The sequence below is a fragment of the Gopherus flavomarginatus genome, chromosome 4 (assembly GCF_025201925.1).
Source record: "Gopherus flavomarginatus isolate rGopFla2 chromosome 4, rGopFla2.mat.asm, whole genome shotgun sequence".
NCBI classification, from domain to species: domain Eukaryota; kingdom Metazoa; phylum Chordata; order Testudines; family Testudinidae; genus Gopherus; species Gopherus flavomarginatus.
Window position 1 is genome coordinate 12697062 of NC_066620.1, and position 27776 is coordinate 12724837.

Below are 27776 nucleotides of genomic sequence, written 5' to 3' on the forward strand. Positions count from 1 at the left end.
GGGATACCGAGATACAAATATACACTCTAAAATATAACACAAGGTGAAAAGTCTCTCTTTGCTTAAGGCAAAGTTTCTAACAAATAAATAAGAGGAAACTGCCAGCAAGTTATAAATATTTGGTCAAAATTAGGCAGCAACTTTTAGTTTACCTAAATATCACAAACAAAAACCTTATCTACAATTTGAAGCGATTTTGCCATTTTTCTGTTTCAGAAAACCTCCAGGAAAGATTTCAGTTCCACTATAACAACTTGACAAACTAACACCAAAATTACATATTACCTCATCAGAGCTTCAAGTGGAATACCCTCATCACAACTATTATTTGGCTTCCAGAGCTTGTCTCTACCACCACAATCTAGTTCTCCAATTTTTCTTGACTTTATCTCACCTTAATTTAGGGACTGAGCCCTTTTTGCACTGCAATAAATGGCATCAGACGGTGTAATATTTTCAATTATGACTAGCCAAGTGACATTTAGGATTTATATTTTTAAACAACAAACCAACCAACCTGATTATACCCTTGATATGCTTAAATCTGTATTAATCAGAGTTTAAGAAATAGGATTAAAGCAATAAACTGCATACAGTGCTGCTTTCTTATGATCAGAGTTAGCTTTATGCCTGGTACCAGGCACATTATAAAATGTATTGGGTTTCCACTGCCCTCTCTTTGTTCTAGCGGTAGCTAGAGGAGATAGTGATACTCAGACCTCAGTGGTTCAGGAGCCAAATTGGTGATCAACATTACCCAAAAGAGCCACAGCAGTGTGAATTCATTGGTTCATTTGCTGCATCCTGATTGGTTAATAATTAAATCACAGTGTTTTAATATCATGAGCCGCAGAAGACACATTCAAGAGACACTTTCAGCTCCTGAGTCTCAGTTTGAGTATCGCTCTGCTAGAGGCTCACACACCTATATATTGTTTGTATGTGAAGGTTTAACATGGTATTTCTAGATTGAAATAAAAATATGTAATTAGTTGCAATTAAGAAGTTTTCCAGTAAGGCACTGCCCCTGACCACATCACCCAGAAGCAAGGTACTTGCACACTTAAGAGACACATGACATATGCTCAACTGCTTAGGAACTTAGACAGTCCTTATGTTTCTGAATGCTGTAAGATTAGATTACAGTGAAGCCTGACATATTACATATGTCAAAAGTCTCACTGAAATCCATGGTATCTCCTGGACTCTAGATTTATCTAGAATTGATTAGATGGTGAAAATCTGACACTTTGGGTGACATTTGTTTTCGTACTTTACTTTACTCAAGTTTTGTACTTATATTTTTCATACATACGTACATACATATATCAAAATAGTCAAAAATACATGACACAGAATGACTGAATAAGATCCACAATCATAATCATTATATTAAGGGGGAAGAAAAAATATATCAGCATTCGCCTTTTTTATTTACTGTCTTCAGTGAAATCTCTATTTCTTTTTCAGAAAAAAATTATTATTTAACTCACAAACCAGAATCTGTCCACATACAGAATTTTTAATCAAAAAATAAAATGGATCTTAATTTCCACTAGGTAAAAAAAAAAGGGGCACGAGAAGAAGCATTTTATAGCCTCAATGATTATAAAATCACTAATTCCTAACAAACTCACTCTATCCTATAGTCAGTGATTCAACCTAGGAAATTCCTCCCTCTAAACTATCTGTTCCCTGTCTTTTAACATTCAATGACTTTCCAGTCAAGGAATATATTTTCCTTTCCTGTTTGTATTTTTCTGTGGTTTAATTTATCATTCACTAAATACATTACAACATACTACTTAATCTCTGTCTACAGCTTCAAGACCACCAAGTAGCTCCAAGAAGAATTGCAAAAAATAGATCTGATTATATTTTAATGGACTGTTTTTCTTTTCAAACAGAAATGATAAACATGTATGGTTAGGCAGTTTTCTGATGAATTGTATACTTACTAATAAACTTGTTTTGCATAGTCTCTAGCAGAGCCTGGTGGGCATCTTCTGTTTGCAAAGCACGTGAACATTCTCTGGCCAGTATGGTCCTTACAAGGTGCTCTCCACAACCTATACAAATACCACCACCAAGAATGATTAGAATATAGTTACCACCTAGCAGGTACTGATAGTTCTTTTATAACCACACAGTAAAGAGCTGTATTTAATAGACGATTTCACTACTGTATTAAAAGGTTCTGACATTGGTTCCTCTGCAAGTCCAAATATCAGCAATCCAACCTGAAAGTATAATTCACTTAAAACTCCATGGTAAAGACACACAGAGAAAAGAGCAAGGATTAAATACACAGAAAGCAAACAGGTGAGGAAAAGAGTTAAGAAGAAAAGGGAAAGTATCATGGTGTATGATTAATCATCTCCCTCCAGATTCTGCAACCATAACTCATGAGTCATCTACACACAAGTAATCATACTGGTCACTCAAGTGAATAATGATGCAATCTAGCCCTTAGATTAGACGTTTGTAAAGCACAGATCTACCTTACACAGATATTTTCTGGTCATTACATAAATGATATAATATTGCTAAATGTAATAATCTAAACTCAGGTGTTAGAGCCAAAAACTTCCAACTTTAACACCATCTCCCGGTATGATTTAGCCTTTCTGGCTCAGTTTTTCAATCACAACATGGGAATAAGGGAAGTTTACTTGGAATTAGGTTTTTGAAGGCACCTCTCTTAGGTTCTATGTTTCTTGCTAAGAACTCCTCTAGCTTGCAAAATTTTGTCTTAAGGAACTGTTAAGTGTTTCATGCAGACCTTTAGTCACTGCCTCAATGTATTTACATAGCGTTCTGCAATTTACTGACGAGCAGGAAGAAAAGTTAGTTAACCTATGCTACTGGTGTATATGTTAGTCTTTTCATCTGTTTTTTCTGCTATGGTATGCTGTATGTCTATAATGGTCCTTTAGCATGTACAGTTCAGGTCAAGTTGTATGCTGCATGTTTATTACAGCTATGTTTTATCTTGGACAGGAGACTGAATTTGTGATATTTTTGGGCATAAGATGTTACTATCCTCTTCAATCTTCCACAGGCTGGCAGGTTTTATTCCACTAGTCAGTGGGAGGATGAGAGCGCAATGGTTTAAATAGGCCCCAATTATATCTATCTAGGGAAGCTGAAGTGGGCTATCAACTGTGCTCCAGTTAGCAAAAAAAGAAAAATAGGCCTCCAGAGAGCTAGCAAATCAGCCTAACTGAACAGCTCAGAGATGACAATGATTTAAAGTCATTTACATTTAGGTCACTAGTTATTGGCCTTGGTCGTTAGGAAACGCCATTATCAATCCTCTGATTCTACTTCTGTTTGGTATGGAGGCATCACATGTATACTTCAAGAACAAAGGTTGTTACAATTAGAGTTACTATTTTGAGGCATTTATATTTTTTCAGGCACATGAAGGTTCAACGTTTAGTACTGAAAATCTGTTCTTAAACTCTGTATTATTTTCCAAGAATATCAATTTTTTCCATCTAAACCACCACTCTACAAGCATACAGGAGAGACTAGCTATTCTACTCCACAAATAATTTTCAAAAAATGCAACAACTGTAGCCACACCGGAAGAAAAACAAGAAGCACTAAATGTGGTTTGGTTAGGGCACAACTTCATTCACTTAAAATATCAGAGAACCGTTCCAGTCCAATTTAGCCAATAACCATATCCCTTCCATAACTAGTACCTGCACTGGACATCTGCCCCATTTTTGTAGTTATTAAATTGAGACATTTTAATCTAACTTCCTCACTACTCCCTGAGCCAGTGGGGAAGATGAAAAATCCATCCTGCCATTCCTTTCCAAGGAAAAAGGTGATTAGCATAAATGCCCACAGTGGATCATGAAGAAACCTGGTTCTACTCTGATTCCTGGGTAGGAGGGTGGGTGTTGCCAGCCTCACTGCAGGGAGATCCTCTAGGGTTACCTGGAAGGACAGTCCCTTCTTGCCCAGTCCAGGGACTTATTGTTTCTCCCTGCTCTGTCCAGGTATACTTCCCCCTTCCTCCTCTCTGCCACCAACTGCAGAGGGATCCCCTCATTTTCTTCCAGCTAGCGGGACAAAGGACCCACTGCATACAGTTCCAGTGAGGACACTGTTCATTGCCAGATTATGGCAACCTTATTGGCTTCCTGGTATTCCTATGGTTTTTATTAAGTATTTAAAACAATCCCATTAACTTAAAAATCAAGGAGATCTACTGTACAGGTCTTTGGAAAATAGAGTCTACTGTGTGTTTCCTCAGACTGCTAGAGTTAAAAATGTTATACCTACATTCATCTATTTACATGATGTCACACACATCTGGAAATTGTGATTTTTAAAACAGGTGCTTAGCATGTCTGGTTCAAGCATCTGCAAATAAAGTACAGTTAATATTTTGTCATTAAAAATATGAGGGTACCGTTTCCTACTTTCTATATGCAATAAAATGCAATTTTATCTGTTGATTCATTTTGGAAAGCAGCTCTAAAAGTTTTTCTTCTCTACTATCACAACCTTAGACTTTGTACCTTGAGTGCAAAACTAATGATAGAAATTGGACTGACAGCTTACCTTTTTATAAACTAGTCAAAATGCTCAATTTCTGTGGTTCTTCCCATAAACTCCAAGGCTTCTAAAGCTTTGCTGCTACAAAGAACATGTGCAATTCCAACGCAAAAGGCTTCTGCTTCAGAGCTTAAAACTCTGGCTTTAGCAAGATGCTTTTCTCTCAATGGTACAGAGAAGTAAGTCTATCACCTCATAAGCTCAAATAAGATAACCTACATTAAAGGTATTTTATAAACTGAGAAAACAGCTTCATTGAAATAAATGGGTGGGGTAATAGTAAGGGCTACTGAAAGAGACAGCTTAAATAAGGGTCAAATTAACCTTTTGTGGGCCCTGCCTTCCTGCTCTGTCCTGAGGCCCCACCACCACTCAGCCTCTTTCCCCTGAAGCCCTGCCTGCTGCTTGCACAGGGAAGGGGGGAGCGAGGCAGAGAGGGGACAGAAGAGCAAGCATTGGGCAGGGCCTTGAGGGCAAGAGGCCAAGCAGGGGCAGGGCCACGGTCTGGGCACCAGGGCCCCTTCTTAGTGTGGGGCCCGGCGCCATTGTAAACCCAGGACTGACACAAATCACCAGTCGAATGAATTAACTGTTGATAGTGCTTCAGGATTTCTTTTTTTAATTAAGGGCATGAATATTCTTATTATTCTACAGTATTTAAAATATTGCACTTACTACAAGTTACAATTGTTGCTTTGACTCTTCAATAGGTAGCATAAATTAATGGATTGAGCACCAGGCTTGGAGCCAGAAACTCTTGAGTTTTATTCCCAGCACTGCTATTAACTTGATCTGGTCACGGGTAAATTATTTTTTAGAGTCCGATCCAAAACGTGCTGAAGTAAATGGAAAGACTCTCACTGACTTCACAGGTCCTGACCTCTGTGCTTCAGTGTCCTCATTACCTCTGCTGGAGGTAATTAGTACTTCATATTTTCTAAGCACGTAAAAAGAATAATCCCGAGTATTTTCTCTATATTAGTATGAAGCTCATAATACCCATTGAGACCAAAGGCTAATATGCCAGAAAAACAAACAGCTCAAGCATGGGGAAGGGCAATAACCGATGGTACTCTCCCAAACTCAGGCTACAACCTGAGTTCTGCAATGCTAAAGTAAGATGCAACTTAAAATATAATGTGCAGACTTTCATGTGATCAGTGAAAATGTTAAATACTCATATTAAATGGTTAGGCTTCAGGATTCCAAATTCAGTGAATATTTCAGCTTGACTGCAGACTCTGGCAGACACCAGCGCACTGGTTTATATTTCATTCACATTTTTAGTGAGAGATTCGATTCCGAAAAGAGACTGAAAATGAAGTATTCTTACTCAACAGATCTGCTCCCTAGGAGTAAAGCAGCACAATCCTATTTTTGTATACAACAGTGAATACACAAATGAGCCTGAAGATCCTGAGATAAGAATAGTGTCTAGGTTCACTCTGGCTTGTACATTCAAAAGATAGACTGCAGTAATTAGTAATTTAAAGAGACAGAGTATTTTTAAACTTCAAAAATTTTAACATTTAAAACAGAACAGAATGGGCTTTCCTCCATTACTCTATTGTGTGGGGCACTGTGAAAGTAACAGTGGGAGGGGTAACTTGTAGCAAATGTTAGCCTGGAAATAAGGCCTGTAACTACAGTAACCAGACAGCAAGTATGAAAAATCGGAACAGGGGGGTGGGGGGTAATAGGAGCCTATATAAGAAAAAGGCCACAAAACTGGGCCTGTCCCTAGTTATTTGAGACATCTGGTCACTCTACCCGTAACTCCATTATAGTGCTCCAGTCCTGGCAGCTCAGACAGTACACATGTCGTGCCAGCCTTCCAGCACGTTTCCTATAAGTTAGTCATACATCCCCTATTCTTGGCTTCTTGTTAAGCCAAACAGACAAACTTCAGATATATTAATGCAGATTTTAAAAGATCTCAACTCATTAGGCATTACCAGCAAAACATGGAAAAGAAATTTAGTATGGGAGAAACTCCACTGAGAAATATTTCAGACAATTTGATAGAAGTGTTTCCAATAAGTACAAACTGAAGTACTAATTTAATGGAAAGTAACTAGATTGCTTGAAAATGGAGTCATATAGGCCAGGTCCATGCTAGAAAATTTTGCCAGTATAGTAGCGTTGCTTAGGCTTGAGATTTTGTGTGTGTGACATTTCTACCCTGGCAAAAGCCCTAGTGTAGATACAGATATATTGGCATATAAGTGCTTTTGCCGGTATAACTTACTTTGCTCGCCAAACCGATAAAAGCTATGCTAACAGAAGCACTTTGCTGGTATAAAGTGAGTGCACTAGGAAGGTTCTACACCAGTACATCTCTAATGGGAAACATTTTGTAGTGTAGACTAGGCCACAGTCTGAGAACTTCTATTTTATTAGTTTATTTGGTATCCAGAAACAATTCTATATTACCTGCAAACTCTTAACTTGGAAAGACTGCTTGCAGAACTGGTAATAACTGTGCTTCTTCTGAACAGTATTATTTTGTTAATCTCCAACTCACTTTACTTCTAGTAGCCTCATTTCTACCTTCTATACCACGACCCAAAGCAAGTGCTAATAGGGAACGTACTAGCCATGGCTGTTCACTTTCTAACCAAGAAGCTTGAATCCTCAGTCAGAACCTCAGATAACAGACCTGAATGCAGTCTTCATGCATTTAAGAGGAAAAATATGATCCCATGGGCAGCCCAGTAGAAGTTTCACTGCTGCATGCAGTCAGTCATTCCTTCCTAGATTGACATGAGTTCAAAGGCGATTCTCGAGGCAATTTCTAATGACATTTAAAACCAACTCAAGCTAGTACTGATTAGTCCTGAACAAAGTTATGTCTACCTTCTTTAAAAAGAAGTAAGTTCAGCATGATGGAAGGTCAGAATGGGGGGTGGGGTGGAATTTGAGGGAGCGTCTTGAGAATCCTCGTAGCAAGAGGAAAAAAAGACATTGGTTCGCCAATACAGTTTTCCTCAGACTACAGATAAAGAGTATGTCTACATCGCAGCTGGGAGGGTGCTTACCAGAGCAGGTAGACAGATGTTTAAGCAGAGCTAGCGCGTGAGTGCACTAAAAATAGCAGTGTAGCTGGAGTAGCACAGGTGGATAGCTCAAACTAGCTACCTGAGTACAGTCCTGGCCAGATCCCCATGGTAAGTAGTTGGGAGGCTATTCTGAGCCACCACTCATGCTCCCCCTGGCTATACTGCCATCTTTAGCAGAGCTAACACATTTATCTACCCACATGTTCCCAGCTTCAGCATAGACGTACCCTTAGATGACTGCACTCTCTAGATCCATTGAATTTGTCTCATCTGTTTTATAAAACCAGTAGAAGTGCAGATTATAAATGAGTCAATGCAAGTTATTCTCCTAAAGTACTATGTACAAAATATCCAGATATGCTCAAACTAATATGTGAGACCACATGGTAATCTAGCAGAGACCCCGAGATGGCAACCCAATTTAGAAAAGTCACCTACCTGCTCTGAACACACCTGGTGCCTTTGAAAATCCCTTTGTATTCTCCCCTTCAAAACCTTCAATAGTTCTGATTTCACCTCGTTGCTCTTCTTTTGTCCCCTCCTCCTTATCCTCTGCCCAAGCCTCACTAGTCACTCACTTGTTTCCGTCCCATTGCCATCTTCGTGCCTCCTTTGATGTGGCAATCTACTCCTAGAACTTCCTGTCCTGCTGCAATTTGTCGCACCATCACCCTCCCTTAAACACAGAAGCTACATGCCCTATTCTTCTTTTCAGAGACTGTAAACAAAAAGCAAGATTTCAAAGAGTTACAGCATTCTCGTGATGTATTCTTTAGTAGTCAAAACTGATCACATTACATGATTACTGAAAACCTTATACACATTTCACTCCATTTTTTTTATTTTTACTCTCATTCATCAAGGGACATCTTAAATGTAAGCCTCTATGCTGCAAACCCCTTTTATAACAGAGATTACAACTGTACATAATTCATTGACAGAAGTTTGCTGGATCAGACTTTCAGATTGAGCTGTGGTAGAAGAGTATTATCCATGCAAATTATATTCCTGAGGGAAGTCCACACCAAAAAAATAAAAATTCTGCAAAATTCTGCACATTCTATTTGTCAATAAATAAATGTGGAGGCTCCAGCATGGCAGTGGGAAGCACAGGCCACTGGCTGCATGGAGGTGGGAGATCATCCTACAGCTTCCCCCCACTCCCTCCTGGGACAGGGATGTGGCGGTGAGGCTGCACCCGACCCTGAGAGCTCAAGGGTTGGGCCTGCCCCAGAAACACCCTGGGATCCTGCCCTTCTGCACCAGGCATGGGCAGACAGGCTATGCCCAGCAGGATCGAAATGTGAAGGGGCTTAGTGGGGGAGGATCCAGGTATGGGGTGACAGGATTGTGTGTGGGGCAATCTGGGTACAAGTGGCTCAGTGAGGGATCTGGATGCACAGGGGCTTGTTGTGCAGTTCTGAGTGCAGCGGCAATGGGGCATTTTCTGAGGGAAAGTAAAGAAATTCTGCAAAGGGATATGAATTCTGTGTGCACGCAGTGACACAAAATTCCCATGAGAGTAACATTAGTAGCCCTGAAGAAATACATACACTTAATTTGCATAATTTAGAGCAAATAAAATGCAAATTAACTGTTGCTAATATGAAAAGCTTGTTATAATTGGATATGGATTGAATGTAAGAAAAATGGGTTTAAAAATGTCACGTGACATGATATACTTTAGCCTTAGCAATTTAAATACATAGGTTACATAGTACAAGGAGGCAACCCTTGAGAGCACAAAGGGAAGGAAGGGGGAAACACTTCCATGAATCCTGTCAACTTCTTAATCAACAAGAAAATCCCCTTTAAAATGTAAGGTTCCCAGAAAACAGAAAAGGTGCAAGCAGCATCCCTCACTATGAGACCATTCTAACATTGCTATGTTACTTCCCACGCCAGAAAGCCCCTGCCCAAAATGGAACTGAGATATTCTCTTGCATGTATGCAAGATACAGTACAGTATAAAAAGACATGGAAAGTCCACAGGGGTGCTACAGAATGCATTTTGTCCACAGGCCACAGATTGGGTTCCCATATTTAATAACAATAGAAACAAGGGAGAAAGAAACAAGATTTTGAACAGTTACTCCTGTATCCTCAACTTCCTTTGTTATTCTTCACAGAGGTTTATTTTTCATTCGCTAAACAAACTCTGGCTCTATTCTTATCTGGTGACAAATGTAATCAACCCCAATTAAGGAAAACTGAGCCCACAACTATTTGTTTATGTGTGACTAGTAGTCTGAATAATTATTTGAAATCAAATTAGAGAATATTACTAATGAATATTTTATCATTGCAAGAGGTACTGCTTTTACAATAAACTATTAAAAAACCCAGAAAAACAGATGCTGCAGTAAAATGAGTGATGGAAGAGTAACTTTACACCTCTTCTTAGGCAAATTAGTCTCCAGCTTTTTTTTTAAACACATTTAAGCCATACGATGCAAAAAAGTACAAATCTGAGAGTGAGTAAAGTAATTAGAAAAATCACCAAGACAAGCCCATGTGTCTCCAACTTTTTGAGTGCAAGCAGATGTTTACTAATTCAAGATTTTGATGCAACTCCTCAAAATGAGATTAACCATCTTTAAACAAGATGTATAAGATCATTATTTCCCTTGAGAATGACTTTCTTAAAGAGCTCCGACACATCAAGTTTATTCCAAAAGGCTGAGAGAGATGGAAAACTGAAAGTGGGTTATAGGACATGTGCAGCCCACTGACATTCCTGGGAAATCTGAATTTGAAGAGATCGAGGATCAACTACAAGGAAAACCAACTTTCAATACTACTACCATACCACACATCCCCAAGGATTAACAATGATTTTTTTTATAGCATTCATGTCATACTATTAATAAAGCAGTAAACTTACAGAGTGTTGCTAGTAGTGCATTTGGAAATCTTTCAACACATCACATGCTAGCAGTCTGTAGGGACAGATAAGTAATGAGAAGAATATTTTCCCAATTTTAAAAGGAAACATTTGTTACTTCAGTTTTCAATACAGCAACATCTATTTTTCAACAGGAGAATTTATTATACAATACATCACCTACTCTTTGACAGGGCAAAGGTTGGGGAAAGGATTTATTATATTACTTTGGGGATGGATTACTTAGAATTTTGAGGGCTATAGAAAGTAACAAAATGGGGAAGATGATAAGTATTAGATCATGTATTATTACAGGCTTTGCACTGTGTCCTTCTCTACCCAAACCTGGAAACTATTATGTATAACAGACTAATGCAGGAGCTAAAGATGAAGTAAGTGATGTGGTGGAGAATCTTCTAATCTTTTCTAGATCTTACAGTATAAATGTTTTGGGTTCAAATTTGTGTTTCGCTCACCTGTAATCTAGCCATCAATATCAGCTCATTTCTGTGGAAGTTAAGTTTATGTATATTGCAATGACTCAAACATACTTCAGCAGGTTTCCAAAATAAATAAGTAATCTTAATGTGCAGCTGATTATCGGTTTCTGATAAAAAGATAAGTCTTGTTTGTGTGCTCCACTGTTTCACATTACAATACTTCTTAAATTTACGTATCATCAGACTAAAGTAACTGTTTCTGGCACATAGAAACTTCAGGAAATTGAAGTTTACTTTAGTTCAGCATCATAATGGACAGGTAGTCAAAATAGTAACAAGCCAATTTACAGTGGGACCACCATCGATAACTCAATTTTGCAGTTTAGCAAGTATGTAAAACGTGTGCAACTGAAAAACTGCCAATAGAGTCTGTCAAAGCAGAACTTTGGGATCCCCATTTCCAATGGAGATTTAGCAATGGCATTTAGTTTGTGGAACAGAGCATGCTGTGAAGGGTCAGGGAAGCACCAGTATCATTACCCAATTATATGTATTCATGCTCTGTTTCAGGCTATAACTAAGTGCTGAGGGTAAGGCAAAAAAGCACTGCGTCCTCCCACTGGCATTCCAGAAGCCTGGCATTACCCACAAGGATCCCAGCACAGCACTGCACCATAATCTGACCTCTCTCTATGATTTTTGGTGTTTTTCTTAGTTCACAGTCAAACACTAGCTAAGAAGTAAATTGTGGGCTATAGTATGTAGCACAGCACAGCCCTCACATCTCTTCGGGGAGAGGGGAATCCTAGCCTAGTGAAAAGCTCTCATTGCAAAATTCAGTGGCTCTAACATTAAAGCCCTTTACCAATAAAAACTGAGTCACAGTATAATCCATTCATTTTCCAAACACTGCTAAACCTGCGTAGCATTAATCTGTTTTCATATCCTAACTGAATTCCACCCTCAACCTTTCACCCACAAACTTCTTGGTATTTCCCTAAGTCACAGCAAATATGGATGGCTCAAGAGTTGTCATGTTCCCCTGAGTCACTGTTAGTAGAGTTAGCATTGCCTCTGCAAGAACAACAAAACAGCCCATAAGATAAACCTTCCACTGGGCCTGGTTAATGAAATTCAGAGGATAGACTCTGACTAACATTTTGATACAAGTTTAGAACACTTTTTAAACTAGAAATTTGCTAAAGATGAGAAGTGTTTAGTTTCTCTCTACATCCATTCACCTTCCTACCTGGAGAGATCCCTTCTTTCAACCACATCTAGTCCTCACACTAAAGTCTCATGATCTAGCCAACATGCACTTATTTTTTGCTGCGCTCTTAGCTTTCCTCACTGCAACCTTGTATTTCCTGATTTGGAGAACTGAGACAACTCTTAGATACATATTTATGGTTGGGACCACTCTAGGTGAGGTCCCCCATGGTTACAGACCTCGAGGACTCACCACAGTGACCCAACTGTGAGGACTAACAGAGATGTTGCCTAGAGCATAACTCTCTTACTCACATATGGCAACACTGGGTAGTGACATAGACACTTCTGCCTCTTCCTATTGTTAATTGTTATGATTTTTTTCATAAGTCTTGCAATAAGCTTTTTTCTTAAAGCTCTAGCTCCTGGATTCACGTGATTAGGAGAGAATCTCTGCTTGCCTTTAAAAAAAATTTCTAGTTGTGGAGAAAAGCTTGAAAATGTGACCACTTAAAGGCTCCCACAGATACTGAGCAGAAATTAGGTCCAGTGACAAATGAGCGAACAAGGCAGGAGTTCACGTATCAGGAGAGTGGTTATAAGAAATTACGCTCCAAGAGCATCCACTAGTCCACAGTGCCTTTGTTTTGCCCTAAAAACGCTAAATAAACAAGACTGATAGGCTTGAATGAATGCCTTTTAAAGTTTGCTCAATCCCAATTACTAAAGCTATGTGTCATATGCAAATCTGAGAGCTTTCTAACCCCCTTCTGAAAAGCCTCTTATGCTTGAAGATCATTTGGAAAGTATCAAAGCTGATTGTGTGACACAGGAGGTGCCTTGGATTATCCTATATTATTATTTTTAAAAGGGAGTTTCCCTGACACTTTATAGATAGCTATACAAAGTGGGATAGAAGTTCTGACTTTTGTCAATATTTTTAATATTTATAGGTCCTGAGAAAGCGAAACACCTTTCCCTCATTTTTGTAGAACACTGAAATTCTCTCTAGATTCTTAAATAGACCCCATCTAGATGTCCCTGCGAACCTATGACCTCATTACGCTGTTTTTCTTAATCGCTCCCCCTGGAGTAGTCAGTTTGTCATTTATGTATCAAGATATAAACTAAAAATAATCTGTTCAAACCCTTTAGAGATTTGAATTAAGAAAGTCTGACTCATTTCTGTAAGCTTTGGTATATATCTGCTATTATATGTAGGTCTTGGGATACGTGCAATATTAGAATATTCTTCTTCATTTTTAGTGGCTGCAGATGTCAACGTTTACTGTTAAACTGAAAGTCCATGGGGTTTCTTATTTAAGATTCAGGTGTAGCAGGACTCTGTGGATGGACTGACATGGCTTTGTCTTAGAAGATATTGCACTCACTCTAATGGTCAAACATGGGATTTTTACAGTAAAAATAAGGCACGTAACCTGGCTTTTTGGTTTTTGTTATGTACGTGACCCTATCTTGTTGAATACACATAGTATATTGTACAGCTTGATTTTCACATCTAAAAGATTGCATGCACTGTGATCATTAATGCAGACTTCTCTTTCCCCATCTTCCAAAGGCACTTCTGTTATAACAATCTCAGCTAGGCAGACTTAACATAGATCCCATAAGAACCGCAATGGCAGTCATGTGAGAGACCTGTGCAAGTACTGTTCTTTATGGCAGAAAAGTTAACTAAGCAGCCTTGCAGTACCACAAATCTGTGACACTAGTTTTCTGTAACCAATAAACCTACATTCCACATATGTTTAAGCATTTCTTGGGGTTTATTTTTTTCCAGATACACATGGATTTTCCTGTTTCCCTTTTCATTAGTATTTCATCTTTTAAACGTTCTGCTACATACGCAAATGGAAATTAATTAAGAAAGATTTTCAAAAGTTTACAATAATGGCAAATACTAGAAGTGATTGAGACAATACTGAAGACAATAAATATCACATAATAATGCAATAAAACCAGACTCTACATCCTGAACACACATGTAGGCTGACCTAACATGACAACTGAATTGTGCCTGCTTCTTTCAATCTTACTTCTAAAGAGAAATTAATATTATTACCTTCAAGATGAAACCTGCTAGTTTTAGCAATGAATGGCCATGACTTACTAGTTTGTGTTTCAAGGCCAGCCTAGTTTATGGTATTAAAAGCTGTCATACAAACTACATTTGAATGATTTTATCAATTGGCAGTGAATGAAAAATTAATCTTTTTTATAATTTCCTTTATCATTTTAAATTATTACATTTAATCTCAACGCACAAATTACTAAATTCACAAGAACATGCAATCATATTTCCAAAACTCTATAATTGGCCACACTCTTCAGTGATTTACAGGCATGTAATGCCACTGGATTTCATTAGAATTTCACATATAAATGAGGGCAAAATTCCCATTCTGAATCTACTTTTTTTTTCAGCAAAGAGTATCTCCTATCATTCCTGAAGTGGAATATATACATGTGCTGATAGAGGTCCTGTCTGGAGCAAGAGGAAAATATAGCCCTTAAAATAAAAATATTAATAAAAAAAATCCACAATGAGAAAAAGTTAACACAACCCTCAAACCTCTCTGGGGAGAGCAATGAAATCAGCAATCACAACATCCACCTCCATAAGCAGAAGTAGCTAGGTCAACAGAAGAATCTTACCCATGTCAACCTCAGAGGCTAAGTTGGCTTAACTACAGTAGAACCTCAGACTTACGAACACCTTGGGAATGGAAGTTGTTCGTAACTCTGAAATGCGTGTAACTGTCAACAAAATGTTACGGTTGTTCTTTCAAAAATTTACAACTGAACATTGACTTAACAGTTTTGAAACTTTACTAAGCAAAGAAAAATGCTGCTTTTAACCGAAACAAGCACAGAAACAGTTTCCTTACCTTGTCAAATCTTTTTAAAAAACTTTCCCTTAATTTTTTTAGTAGTTTACATTTAACACAGCACTGTACTGTATTGCTTTTTTGTGTGTTTCTCTCTCTCTGCTGCTACCTGATTGCGTACTTCTGGTTCCAAATGAGGTATGTGATTGACTGCTTAGTTCATAACTCTGAGTTTCTACTGTACATAGCTAGGTCAATCTAAATTTGAAGGGCAGACCTGGGTTTTGGTGCTCCCTAAGGACAGCAGGCTGCAAGCCAATAAAGCTACTCACTCTGGCATTGTCTCTTGATCATCCGTTAAGTGCAAGTTGTTAGGCAGCTATTAGAAAGGGCCTCCTCCATCTTACCCTAAGTGGGACAGATCCCAAGGGTCAAATATCCACTCCTATTTATATTGGACACCATGATAGTGTGGATCTACATCCAGAATTAATCACCAAAGATCACACACATTTTTCACATATCCACTTTAATATTCCAAGAAATATAAACTGAAGGGTGGAGAGAAATAAACGTATCAAGCCTTCATGAACTAACAAAATACAAGTAAATCCAAAATTTTCAAAAGGATAATTATTGTGCAGAAGGTTCAATATTTGCTCACTCATACATATTAAGTATTCTAGTACATGCCAAATTATGTTAGCTATGCACAAAGAACAAACTGGCAGACAAATGAGGAAATTTTGGATAAATCAGCCACAGCCACTTACACAATGAGGCCATGAACTGTATTGTCTATGCATTATGCTTCTCCAAGCCACTGACTATTAGCTGTTTGCCTGATGTGACTGTTAAGGCCTACACTCTTAAGAAGCCTTGTTAAGGGTTCATCCCCTGTTCCTATTAACTTACGGCAACAAATGAAGCCAATGTACTCCAGTGGCATAATGTTGGAGTAGAGTATGTACTATGGAATAGCTGTTACAGAGAGGCCTGAAATGTTGCACTTAAAGCAATTTCAAAGGCTTTGCTGAGAGAACGGCTAGGCTGCATAAGCATGGTCTTTGAAAACTCGTGGCAATCAGGGGAGGTCCCAGATGACTGGAAAAAGGCTAATGTTATGCCTATCTTTAAAAAAAAAACAAGGAGAATTCAGGGAACTACAGGCCAGTCAGCCTCACTTCAGTCCCTGGAAAAATCATGGAGCAGGTCCTCAAGGAATCAATTTTGAGGCACTTCGAGGACAGGAAAGTGATCAGGAACAGTCAGCATGGGCAAGTCGTGCCTGACTAACCTAACTGCCTTCTATCATGAGATAACTGGCTCTGTGGATGAGAGCAAAGCAGTGGACATGTTATTCCTTGACTTTAGCAAAGCTTTTGATACCGTTTCCCACAGTATTCTTGCCAGCAAGTTAAAGAAGTATGGGCTGGATGAATGGACTAGAAGGTGGATAGAAAGCTGGCTAGATCATCGGGCTCAACAGTTAGTGATCAATAGCTCCATGTCTAGTTGGCAGCCGGTATCAAGCAGAGTGCCCCAAAGGTTGGTCCTGAGGCCAGATTTGTTCAGTATCTTCATTAATGATCTGGAGTATGGCATGGATTGCACCCTCAGCAAGTTTGCAGATGACACTAAACTGGGATGAGTGGTAGACACACTGGAGGGTAGGAATAGGATACAGAGGGACCCAGCAAACTAGAGGATTGGGCCAAAAGAAATCTGATAAGGTTCAACAAGAACAAGTGCAGAGTCCTGCAATTAGAAAGGAAGAATCCCATGCACTGCTACAGACTAGGGACCGAATGGCTAGGCAGCAGTTCTGCAGAAAAGGACCTGCGGTTACAGTGGATGAGAAGCTGGATATGACTTAACAGTGTGCCCTTGTTGCCAAGAAGGCTAATGGGGCATTTTGGGCTGTATAAGTAGGAGCATTGCGAGCAGATCGATGGACGTGATCTTTCCCTCTATTCCGCATTGGTGAGGCCTCATCTGGAGTAATGTGTCCAGTTTTGGGCCCCACTCTACAAGAAGGATGTGGAAAAATTGGAAAGAGTCCAGCGGAGGGCAACAAAAACGATTAGGGGGTTGGAGTACACAACTTATGAGAAGCTGAGGGAACTGGGATTATTTAGTCTGCAGAAGAGAAGAATGAGGGGGGATTTGATAGCTGCTTCCAACTACCTGAAGGACTACCATCCAAAGATCATGGATCTAGACTGTTCTCAGTGGTAGCAGATGACAGAACAAGGAGTAATGGTCTCAAGTTGCAGTGGGGGAGGTTTAGGTGGGATATTAGGAAACACTATTTCACTAGGAGGGTGGTGAAGTACTGGAATGGGTTACCTAGAGAGGTGGCAGAATCTCCTTCCTTAGAAGTTTTTAAGGTCAGGCTTGACAAAGCCCTGACTGGGATGATTTAGTTGGGGATTGGTCCTGCTTTGAGCAGGGGGTTGGACTAGATGACCTCCTGAGGTCCCTTCCAACCCTGATAGTCTATGATTCTATGATCACTTGCAAGCAATAAGTGTCTCAGTTTCTTCAGAATAGCTTGCTAAAAGACATTCTCTGTAGTGGGTGAATGATTAGTTATTATCCCATGTACAACTCTCACATAAACCAATTATCGGTTTTCAAAATTCAGTCACCATCTTTGACTTGCAGTTATTAAACCTGGTATGACTTTAAAGTGCATACAAATTTGAAGTTACTAATTTCCTATGACAAGCATTTGATCTGCTGCACCAAACCATAACTGTTACTGTACCTCACTGATCAGTTTATATTAACCATTAATACTTATAAGCATTGCTACTAATTTAAGCTTCATGTTAAAAACTAGGAATTATACTACAGTCTTTTCTATGCAAAAGAACTATATAGTAGAATTCTAATGCCTGAAATCACCACAAGAGTATAAAAAACCCAGCACAGCATAAGACGAACAACCCATATTATGTGAGCTCTGTATCTTACAAAAATCTTCTATCGATGGAACCAAGATGGCACAGCAAAGGAAGGCCTTCTGCAACACAAGGGCCTCTGAACAGCGTGTCAGAAAGAAATTGTTTTTCTACTTCTTTTGATGGGTTATGCTTTCAAGTCAGGAAATTAGAAACAGGTGTGCCAGAGGGCGCACACACATCCATGCACCACACTGAAAAACACTCGTTTTCAATTTTCAGACATGAAAGAGACTCCTGTTGAATGGAAGGAGAAATGAAAATCCAGCTGTTTCTGGAAGCCATATGCAGAGGGCTTAGAGAGCTTTGACAAGTTGCCTAATTCTGTCTAGCTATTGTAACATACTGTACCTCTGTAGGAAAGTGTAGGAACTTGTTTTAAAGGAAGACTTCAGAATGGAAAATTATACTATTGTGTGTATACATACAGTCCATCCCACTGCAAATGATGATTATTCTCTTCTCAGAAGCTATTTAGAGACAGACTTTTTTTTATTATCTGTTTCATATGCCAGAGCCTAGAACCTTTATGCTTCATTCACTTAATTTCATTCTTATTTTTAAAAGTTTGAATACTAATGCCTAGAGAACAAGTTAGTTGATGCGCTGAAATGTAATTAACAAAATCCATCATCTTCACTTTATTTCCAAAAGTGACAAGTAGTTATGTACAATGGAAATGTACAGTACGTGGGCTTTATTTTTATAAACTCTGGTTGTCATTACCAGCATTTCTAGAAAAAGCTGAAGAACCAATATGCCAATGAAGTTTTAAAAAATAGATGTTGTACGAGTAGTACACTAATACACTAAACACAAAAATACATTAAAAGAACATTACAGTCACAAAATCTAGCATTCAAACATTAGGAAATGCCAGAATTTATGTTGCCTCTGCAACCTCAATTCAATCCCCTTATGTATTACAATACAGTTTTTGTTAATTGTACTCCAGTCAGCCTGCTTCCTCCTCCTGTTTGCACCCCAACAGAAGGAGCTTTCAGAACAAAAGGAAAGCCTCTCTAACCTCAGTTCCTCTGCTCAGCACCAGAGCGTCCCTGGCTGCCATAAAAAGGAATTACGGGGAATGACTTCTCAGCTCTTGTGGCCTGGGATAGAGCATTTTCAGGGCAGGTCTACACTACAGTCCCCCCTCTCCCTGAGTGACGCAAGTTTTGTGCTGTCCACCAATACAGTTTCCGCTTCTCACCGAGGTGGAGTAATTATGCTGACAGGAAAGTGCTCTCCCGTTGGCATAGCATGTCTTCACCAGACGTGCACCTGCGTTGATACAGCACTGTAGTGTAGACTTGCCTTTAGTAAAGATCTTCACCAAATTTAACTGCAAAACTAAGAAATCTCTACTAACAGCATGTGAAAGAGAGATTCTCAGAAAATTTTAATGGCCAAGTTTGGGCAGGTTTCACAGAGATGAAAGAAGGCACATCTCGCACCAGTGCGACCCCTTGCCAGATCTGAAGTGCCTTCTTCAAAACACAGTAGCACTAGAGCATTTGCACAAGGCAGTTGTAGGAATTCAGTGTGGCAGAATAACCTCTTTTCCCCCAACATTGTTCTGAGGAACAGCTGAACAGATTTTACATAACTTTTTGGAAAAGTTCAACCTGAATCAGATACCTGCATGGAAAGTTTCAGCCCAAATAGCTATGTTTGGAAGAGTTATGGATACTGAAAACAGCATCTTATAATGGAAAGTATTGGGCAATCTCAACAATAGGAACCACTACCTGCACTGCCTATAATCCCACCTTAATTTCATTTTCAAGACAATTGTTAGAAAGAATCAAAGTTTAAAATGTATAGAGCCATTTTTTATTAAACCATTTCAGCAGCTAATTTCAGCAGAGCTAAGTAGGAAAAAGCGTTACAGCTCAGCACAGATATTCAGCCGAACTTTTCTAGAAAAAAATATAACTTGTTAAGTGATATCACTTTTGTCCTATCAGCCCTAAGAAGTGAGGTAAATTACTTTGTGGTTTACAAACCATCCAACTGTAAATTAACATTCTCCTCTTCCACCAGGATAAGGATAAGTTTATCTGTTGTAAAAGTTTAAGTTTTAATTCATGTTATGATTTTAATCTTATTTTACATTCTTGTTCAAAGCAAATTGCATAAGGTGATCTGAACAGGAACAAGATTAAATCTATTCATTCCTGTCCTGGAAAAATCGATGGACAATGCCCGTTTACCATCACCCAGCCCTATGAAAGTTATGTCCTTCTATATAGATAAACTAGTGAGAAGGAGTCTGCATTTTTGTTCATAATACATTGTTAAATGAAGTGCAATTTAAATTCCAAGTGCCTAGATCCATCCACTGGTGGCATCCAACTACCACCAAGTACTTTTCCAAGACACGCCCATCTAGCATGAACTTTCCTGAAAGCAGTTCAACCCCAGCGCTATGACTAGCATGTGCCAAAACTGATCTTCTACTCCATTTTTCCATCTGCTTTCTACAATCTACAGTAAAAGCTTTTTTAACCGGCATGTTGGAGGAACCAGGGGTGCTGGTAAATAAAAATGCCGGTTAACTCAGAAGAAGGGGTTTGGAGTGCGGGGGAGGGAGGCAGGGGCGTGGGAGGGAATGCGGGGCAGGGGCTCTGGGACCAGAAGGAGCCTTGGGGCCTGGGTTGGGGCATGGGAGGGAGCACAGGGTGCTGGATGAGGGGGTTCACTCATCTCTGGCAGCTTCCTGCAAGCGGCTCCCCATCCCTGCTGCTCCTGACGGAGGCACAGCCAGCCGGCTCTGCAAACAGGCAGACATGCTGTCTCCGTCTGCAGGCGCCACTCCCTCCTGCCCCCGCAGCTCCCACTGGCCACAGTTCCCGGCCAACAGGGACAGAGGCAGTGTGTTGAAGAGCTGCCTGGCCACGCCTCTGCAAGCAGCAGCAGGGACAGGGAGCTGCTTGTGAGGAGCCGCCGGAGATGAGCACCCCCCCATCCTGCACCCTGATCCCCTCCCACTCTCCAGCCCCATGTCGGCCCCATACCAACCGCACTATAAACCGGATTTTCAGTGCAGATCAGAAATGCCAGTTTATAGAACTTGCCGGTTGCTGAAGTGCAAGATAAAAGAGATTTTATTGTATAGCATTTCCAATCTTACAAATAATCTTTGTCTGCTACTAACTTCACCTTCCACAGCTAGTGACCAGTCCCTATCTGGGAGACCTCAGGGAGGTGGCGTGTGCAGATTTCACAAAGGTATCCTTGAGAGCAACCCGCTTCTCAAGTATGAGAGAATCTGTCTGCAGCAAATTTTTCAGAGCATGGCGATACTGCAGAAAACCTGGAGCTGAACACTCTTCCTCCAAGAAGCCTAGTTTGACATTACAGTAGGGTTGCCAACTTTTTAATTGCACAACCGAACATCCTTGCCCTTCCCCCTTCTCTGAGGATCCAACTCCACTCACTCCAGCCCCCCCTCCCCAGCCGCCCTCTGTCGCTTGCTCTTCCCCTCACTCACTTACTTTCACTGGGCTGGGGTAGGGGGTTGGGGTGTGGGAAGAGATGAGGGCTCCAGCTGGGGATGCGGGCTCTCAGGTGGGGCTGGGGATGAGGGGATTGGGGTGCAGGAAGGGACTTTGGTCAAGCAGTTTGGAGTATGGGAGTGGGCTCAGTGCTGGGTGTTTAGGTATGTGAGGGGGTGCAGGTTCCAGCTGGGAGCATGGGCTCTGGAGTGAGGCTGTGCATGAGAGGTTTGGAGTGCAGGACGGGACTCTGGGCTTGGGTCGAGGGGTTTGGAGTATGAGAGGAGACTCAGGGCTGGGGTAGGGAGTTGGGGTGCGGGCTCTGAGAGGGAGTTTGGGTGTGGAAGGGGGTTCTGACCTGGGGCGGGGGGTTGGGGTGCAGGTGGGGGTGCAGAGTCTGGGAGGCAGTTAAGGTGCGGGAGAGGGTTCCAACCTGGGACAGGGGGTTCCGGGTGCGGGCTCCAGTCGGGTGGCACTTACCTCAGATGGCTCCCACTCAGCGGCGCAGCGGGACTAAGGCAGGCTCCCTGCTGCTCCCAGTAGTGGCCGGCATGTCCAGCCCCCAGGCAGAGGCGGGCTAAGCAGCTTGGCGCAGTGCGTGCTGCCCGCCCCCACAGCTCCCACAGGTCGAGAAACATAGCCAATGGGAGCTGCAGAACTGGTGTTGGGGGCAGGGGCAGCACACGGAGCTTCCCTGATCGCACATGCACCGGCCCCTTCCAGGAGTCATGTGGAGCCAGACAGGGAGCCTGCCTTAACCCTGCTGCGCCACCGACCAGACTTTTAACAGCCCTGTGTGGTGCTGACCAGAGCTGTCAGGTCCCTTTTTTCACCAGGCATTACATTGAAGCAGAGTCTTTTCTACATACAGCCTCTTGGTTCTCCAGATAAGAAAAGGAGATTGTTTCAGCTCTTTGGAACGCCAATGGCGCATCTGCCATGAACCAGTGCCTTCAAGATCTCACCTCAGTCAGTGCGCTCCAGCCCTCATGTCATCTGGATCACTTCATAAACTGGGCTTGTTCAGACATGCGCTCTCATATAGCCAAATATGCAAGATCATACATTTAGGGACAAAGAACGTATATAAGACCTAAAGTCAGAGTATTTCAGAATTCAGTCACTATAAATGTCTTGAGGGTCATAGTGGATAACCAGTTGAACACAAGCTCCCAGCACAATCCTGTGGATCAGAGATTTCATACAATTCTTGGATGTACAAATAGGGGGACATCAAGTAGGAGCAGGAAGGTAGAGAATAACATTGCCTAGACTACTACTGGAATACTGTGTTTAGCATTCATGTTTCCCCCTTTTATAAGAGGTTGAAAAATTAGAAAAACAGTATAAACACAGCCACAAGAATGATCAGAGGTCTGGAAAGACTCACTGAGATTTAAGAAACTTGATCCAGTTTATCCAAGAGAAGGTTAAGAGGTGACTTGATCATGGTCTGTAAGTACCAACAGGGGAGAATATTCTGATAGAGGGCTCTTCATAATCTAGCAAAGGCACAACAAGTTTCAATCGTTGAAAACTGAAACTAGACAAGTTTGAAATAGAAATAAAGCAAAAAAAAAAAAAACCCACACAACTTAACAGCAAGAATAATTAATCATTCAAAAATTAGCAAGCAATGTGCTGGTTCTCCACTACTTGAAGTCTTCAAAACAAGACTGGATGACTTTCTGGAAGATATGTTCCAGAAGTTATTGACTCCAGACCGGAATTATTGGGTGAAATTCTACAGCCTGTGTTATATGGGAGGTCAGATGAGATTATCATAATGATCCCTTCTGGTCAGAAAATATTATTCAAAAATGTAAAAGCTCTACACTTACATGCCCTAGATCTTATCTTAGATTATTTTTTCATTACAAGTGACTGTCACTTATGCAGTTCACCTTAGTTTCTGATTGATTTTGACAGTTAGAAGATAGATATTTTCATATAGACACAATTTTTGTAACACATTAGGCATAACAGACGTTCTTCCTTCATATAACATATGCAAGTTTTCACTTTATGTAGTGATGCAACAAAGGGAAGAAATATAGAAGAGATCTAATATATTTTTTAAAGGCATTCAGTCTGGGACACAGACGCTAAAATGCTTTCATAACAGGATTGTTACCCAAGTGACTAGCCAATATTCAGGGTTTTGCAGGGTGTTTCTGTTAGGAGGAGAAATTGATGGAGTCAGAATATCCTTGGTGCAAGACTGTTTACAAAGTACATATGCAGAGTCCTGTTTTGCTGAACACAGTAGGAATTAAACAGCAGAAATCAGCTTTTGTTCACAGTATCAAGCCTCTTTCCATTCGACACTCTGCCCAAAAAGCTCTACCTCAGGCCGTGTAACAGCTATTTTCTTGCTGGCTGCTTCTGCCCACAGACATACGCTCCTGTACCAAACAATACGTAGACTCATGTGTTTGCATTTAGCCTCCAGAAAAACCCTTTAGCCCACATAGTTCAGCTTCTGACTGGCCTTGCATGTGCCATGTGTTTTGGGCAGTGGCTCCTATTATTTCAGGCATCTTCCTCCAAAAACGAGCTTAACTGCTTCTTACTTTTATTCAAAATGAAGGGTGGTTATCACTACCACCAGTTTCACCTCACCCTTCTCATACTGGATAACATCATGAGTCAAGTTTAACCCTAAGTTTCCCAGGTTTATAATTCTTGATTTTGGGATAATTTATAACATTATAATAATGTTTTTTACCCTAAAATTACATATACATGCTCTCAATCTTAACTTAAAGTAGTTGTCTAGGAACTGGACAAAAAATAGAATGTATATTTTGGAAAACTATAACTACTGTATTTTGCTAAAATACAATGAATCAAAACAGTTATTTTAAAAAATCTCTCTAAAAAACAGACGTGAGATTAGAAAGCTTCTACTTATCTACACACAAACCTATATTGTGAATCTTTTTTTTTATTATAGTATAACAGTTGAAATAGTTCCATTCTTACAGGTGTTCTAACTATTAGGGCAGAAGACCCAGCCACATGCAGTGTTTAATATGAAAAAGCAATGAACAAATTCTCTGTTTGGATCTAAAATGTGTTCATGAATAATACTGTATCCAAAAATTTGACCATTTTCTCCATATAAACCATTTCACCAAAGTGCCTACTGTAATGGGGTTCTAATCGTAGATATTTGCCTCTGGGAGCAACTAAAATTCAAATTATTCTTTACTAGTATTTCCTTGTAAGAATCTAAAATGTCACAATATGTAAGCGTTTTGATGAAATCAACTCCAAAAGCATCCTTGAATAAATTACTTCACAAAGTACAGATTTCAGTATGTATCATTTACTAATGTTCAACAATTCACAAAAATTGTGACAAAATTTGAAATCCCTGATTAATTCAAGAAGCACAAGAGTGTTAATAAATATTTTGCCTTTTGTATTAGGTGTCCTTCATGAGTTCTGCATGCTCACAGCAGTTCATAAAGTCACAGCACTAAACTACTGGGTGTAAATTATTTTTAGCTTTTATGCCCATTGTAAGTAAAGTAAAAGATAAGCAAATTTTCAGTGAAAATGTGGAAGTTTACATAGACTATCAAATTAATATGCAAAGCAAGCAAAAAGTCTAATTTTCATTCTTGTCCAAATCCTTGGGAAGCAAAAATTCAAAACAAACATCTGCCAATTTACAACTCAGAGCGGATGCAATAAAAATAAATTAAAAGGTTGTACTATGAAAGCTTTTGCACAACCACAGAAATCTCTAAAAATTAATTGTATTGAATCCAGACTTTAAGAATTGTTTTTATAGATGTGTTTAAAACTCTTTACATAAGTTATAAAGAAAAGGAGCCCATTTAAATCAGGAGTCACCTATCCATCTCCCCATAACACATCCAAAAAGGTAAAGAAGTAGAAATACTAAGCTAAGTTTGAGTGCTAAATAGCAAAAAATTCATACAAAACTCAACACATAAAATGAGCAATAACTAGTTAACTTCAAGGAAATAATGAATTTACATGTATAATCTTTAAAATATTAGCAAAACACTACGGTCATAATACAGACATTTTCACTACGGTAAAACTGTCAGTCTTCTACATTCACTCATGTCCGTTTCTCCTTCTCTATTAAGGTGGAAGAAAAAGGTAGTTGAACGTCTCAAGAGTGATTCCCTCCAGACAACAAAGAAGTGGCATTAAGAGGGTACCAAGTGAATAATGTGTTGTCCTCCTTGACAACGTGGAGGGAGGGTGAAAGTCACACACAAAACAGAGCGAGAAAACAAGGACTTCAAGGCAGCACTGTAAAAAATGAGTGCACAACTCAAGACACATTAGATCTAATTAGCGGTAGGGCAACAAACTAAAATGATTACTCTTCAGCAGAGTGATTCACCACCACCACCAGGCAATTTTATGTTTGAGAAATCTGGATGAGCTGAGCCCCAGTAGGCTCTTTGAAAAGGAGAAGAGCATGCTGAGCTCAGAGCTCAGCTCTGGCACTGCCTACGTATATAACCTTGTCCCTGTGAAAAAGAACAGTAAGTTTGACATAAAAGCAGTTGTTACTGTAGATGGCACTGGAACAGGACTATAAGCTCAGCTGCCGAGTCTTCTTTCTACTATCTGAGATCATGGTCTTTGATGGGTAGCTTCACCCCCAGCTCACATTCTGTTCTGACAAATATCTGCAGATAAATATTTCCTGGCCAGGTTGTGCTTGAGACATAATCAACATGGGGGAGGGGAGGGGAGGGGAGGAGAGGGAGGTAGAAGCCTGACTGGCAAGCAGGGCAATCAACTGCAGGCAATAGATAGTCTGCATGCAGCTGGGACTATCTGAACCCCAGGCAGGAGCAGCATTTGCAAAAAAAAACATAACTGCTGCAAGGAGTCTGGTTACAGCAGCCAGAAGAAGGGCAGTACTGGAGTTGCTTCCTGCAGTGTTTGCTAGCTCTCAGCCACGAGGCTTAACACTAACCCGGAGGACCGAACCCCAGAAGTGAAAGACCAACTCTAAAGACTGATGCCGTCAGAGGACTGTTGGACAGCTGAGCCTGGATTCAGACCCTTAGGGAACCATCCACACGAAAGGGAGCGCTATAGGCTACCTAAGGAGGGATACCACCCGTCCTTATTGAGCTTTAAATTCCACCAATTAAGGCTGGTGGAGGAACTCTGACAAAATTTTTCCCTATACATATTATTTGTGAGCATTTAGTGTTTAGTCATTAGTGTGATTTGGTTAGTCACTCATTTAATTATCCTCAATATGCCTGCCTTCTCCTTTTATTCCTTAAGAGCTGCCTACCTTGCACTCCCTTCTACCATGGTTCTTCTGGGTATTGTAGTAGCAGAGAGTCGCCACCATGAAATACTGCCTTGACCATGCTTCTGGTTCACCTGGAATGCTTCCTGTGTCAAGGGGTTCTGTGGAAGTGACAAATCTGATAAAAAGGACATCCCCACCCCTACCCGCAATTGCTCCTGTGAGAGTTCTGTGCCCAAAAATTAAAAATTCTTTACCAAAAAGATAAAATTCTGTCCACAATATTTTAAAATTCTGGAAATTTTATCTGTCAATAAATAAATGTGGAGGCTTCAGCATGGCAGCAGGAGCACAGGCTGCATGGACGTGGGAAATCACTCTGCAGTCCTCCCCAGGGACGTATATTTGGTGGTGAGGTTGCACTCGACTGACATCGTGCAAGGGCTGGGCCAGCCCCAAAGGTCCATGTCATGGAAGCCCTTCCCTCCTGGAAGTGATTTACCTCTCCACTGGCTGCCCAAAATTATGTGTCCGCACTGCAGGGGAGGGACACATGACCACTCTTGTGGCTTCCCTTTACTTCCTCATCAGAAAGTCATTTTTCTGCGGAGAAGCAAAGAAATCAGCACAGGATACGAATTCTGCCCACACACAGTGGCACAGAATTCCCCCCAGAGTAAAAAATGTATACTTGTCACTGAGGCCAGAAACTCAGCAAGATTCATCCGACGGCAGTAAGCTCCACAATACAAAGAGAGAGGGGACACATTTATGGATAAGACTATCCAGGGAATTAGAAGCACTTCCAAACAGATGTGGGGTAAACTGCCTTCCACAGTTTTTGCACCTTCCTCTGAAGCATCTGGTGCTTGCCACTGTTGGAGACTAGATTCTGAACTAGATGAACTGCAGCCTGAACTGTATGGCAGTTATGCTCAAAGATGTGCAGAGCCACTGCTGACAGGCCAGCTCTCCCAAGGACTGCTGCTCTTGGACAATTCACTTAGAGGAGTGCTTCACAAAGCCCCTTTGTG

General features: G+C 40.4%; 1 protein-coding gene across 8 annotated transcripts in view; it reads right to left on the minus strand.

Annotated features, from left to right (window-relative positions):
• TASP1 (taspase 1) overlaps positions 1-27776 on the minus strand; it is a 168596-nt gene that overhangs the window by 72612 nt on the left and 68208 nt on the right. For 5 of the 8 annotated variants that reach the window (XR_007774190.1, XM_050952178.1, XM_050952179.1 and 2 more), the window contains exon 11: positions 1959-2069. The exons of 1 other annotated variant lie outside the window; for it this stretch is intronic. Coding sequence is in view for 6 of the 7 variants with exons in the window: in XM_050952178.1 (XP_050808135.1) it covers positions 1959-2069 (111 nt within the window). In the remaining variant the exon portion in view is untranslated. Of the gene's footprint in view, positions 1-1958; positions 2070-24865; positions 25776-26784; positions 26904-27776 lie in introns of those variants that run through there. 2 more of the 8 variants (XM_050952184.1, XM_050952181.1) reach the window with 2 other exon arrangements.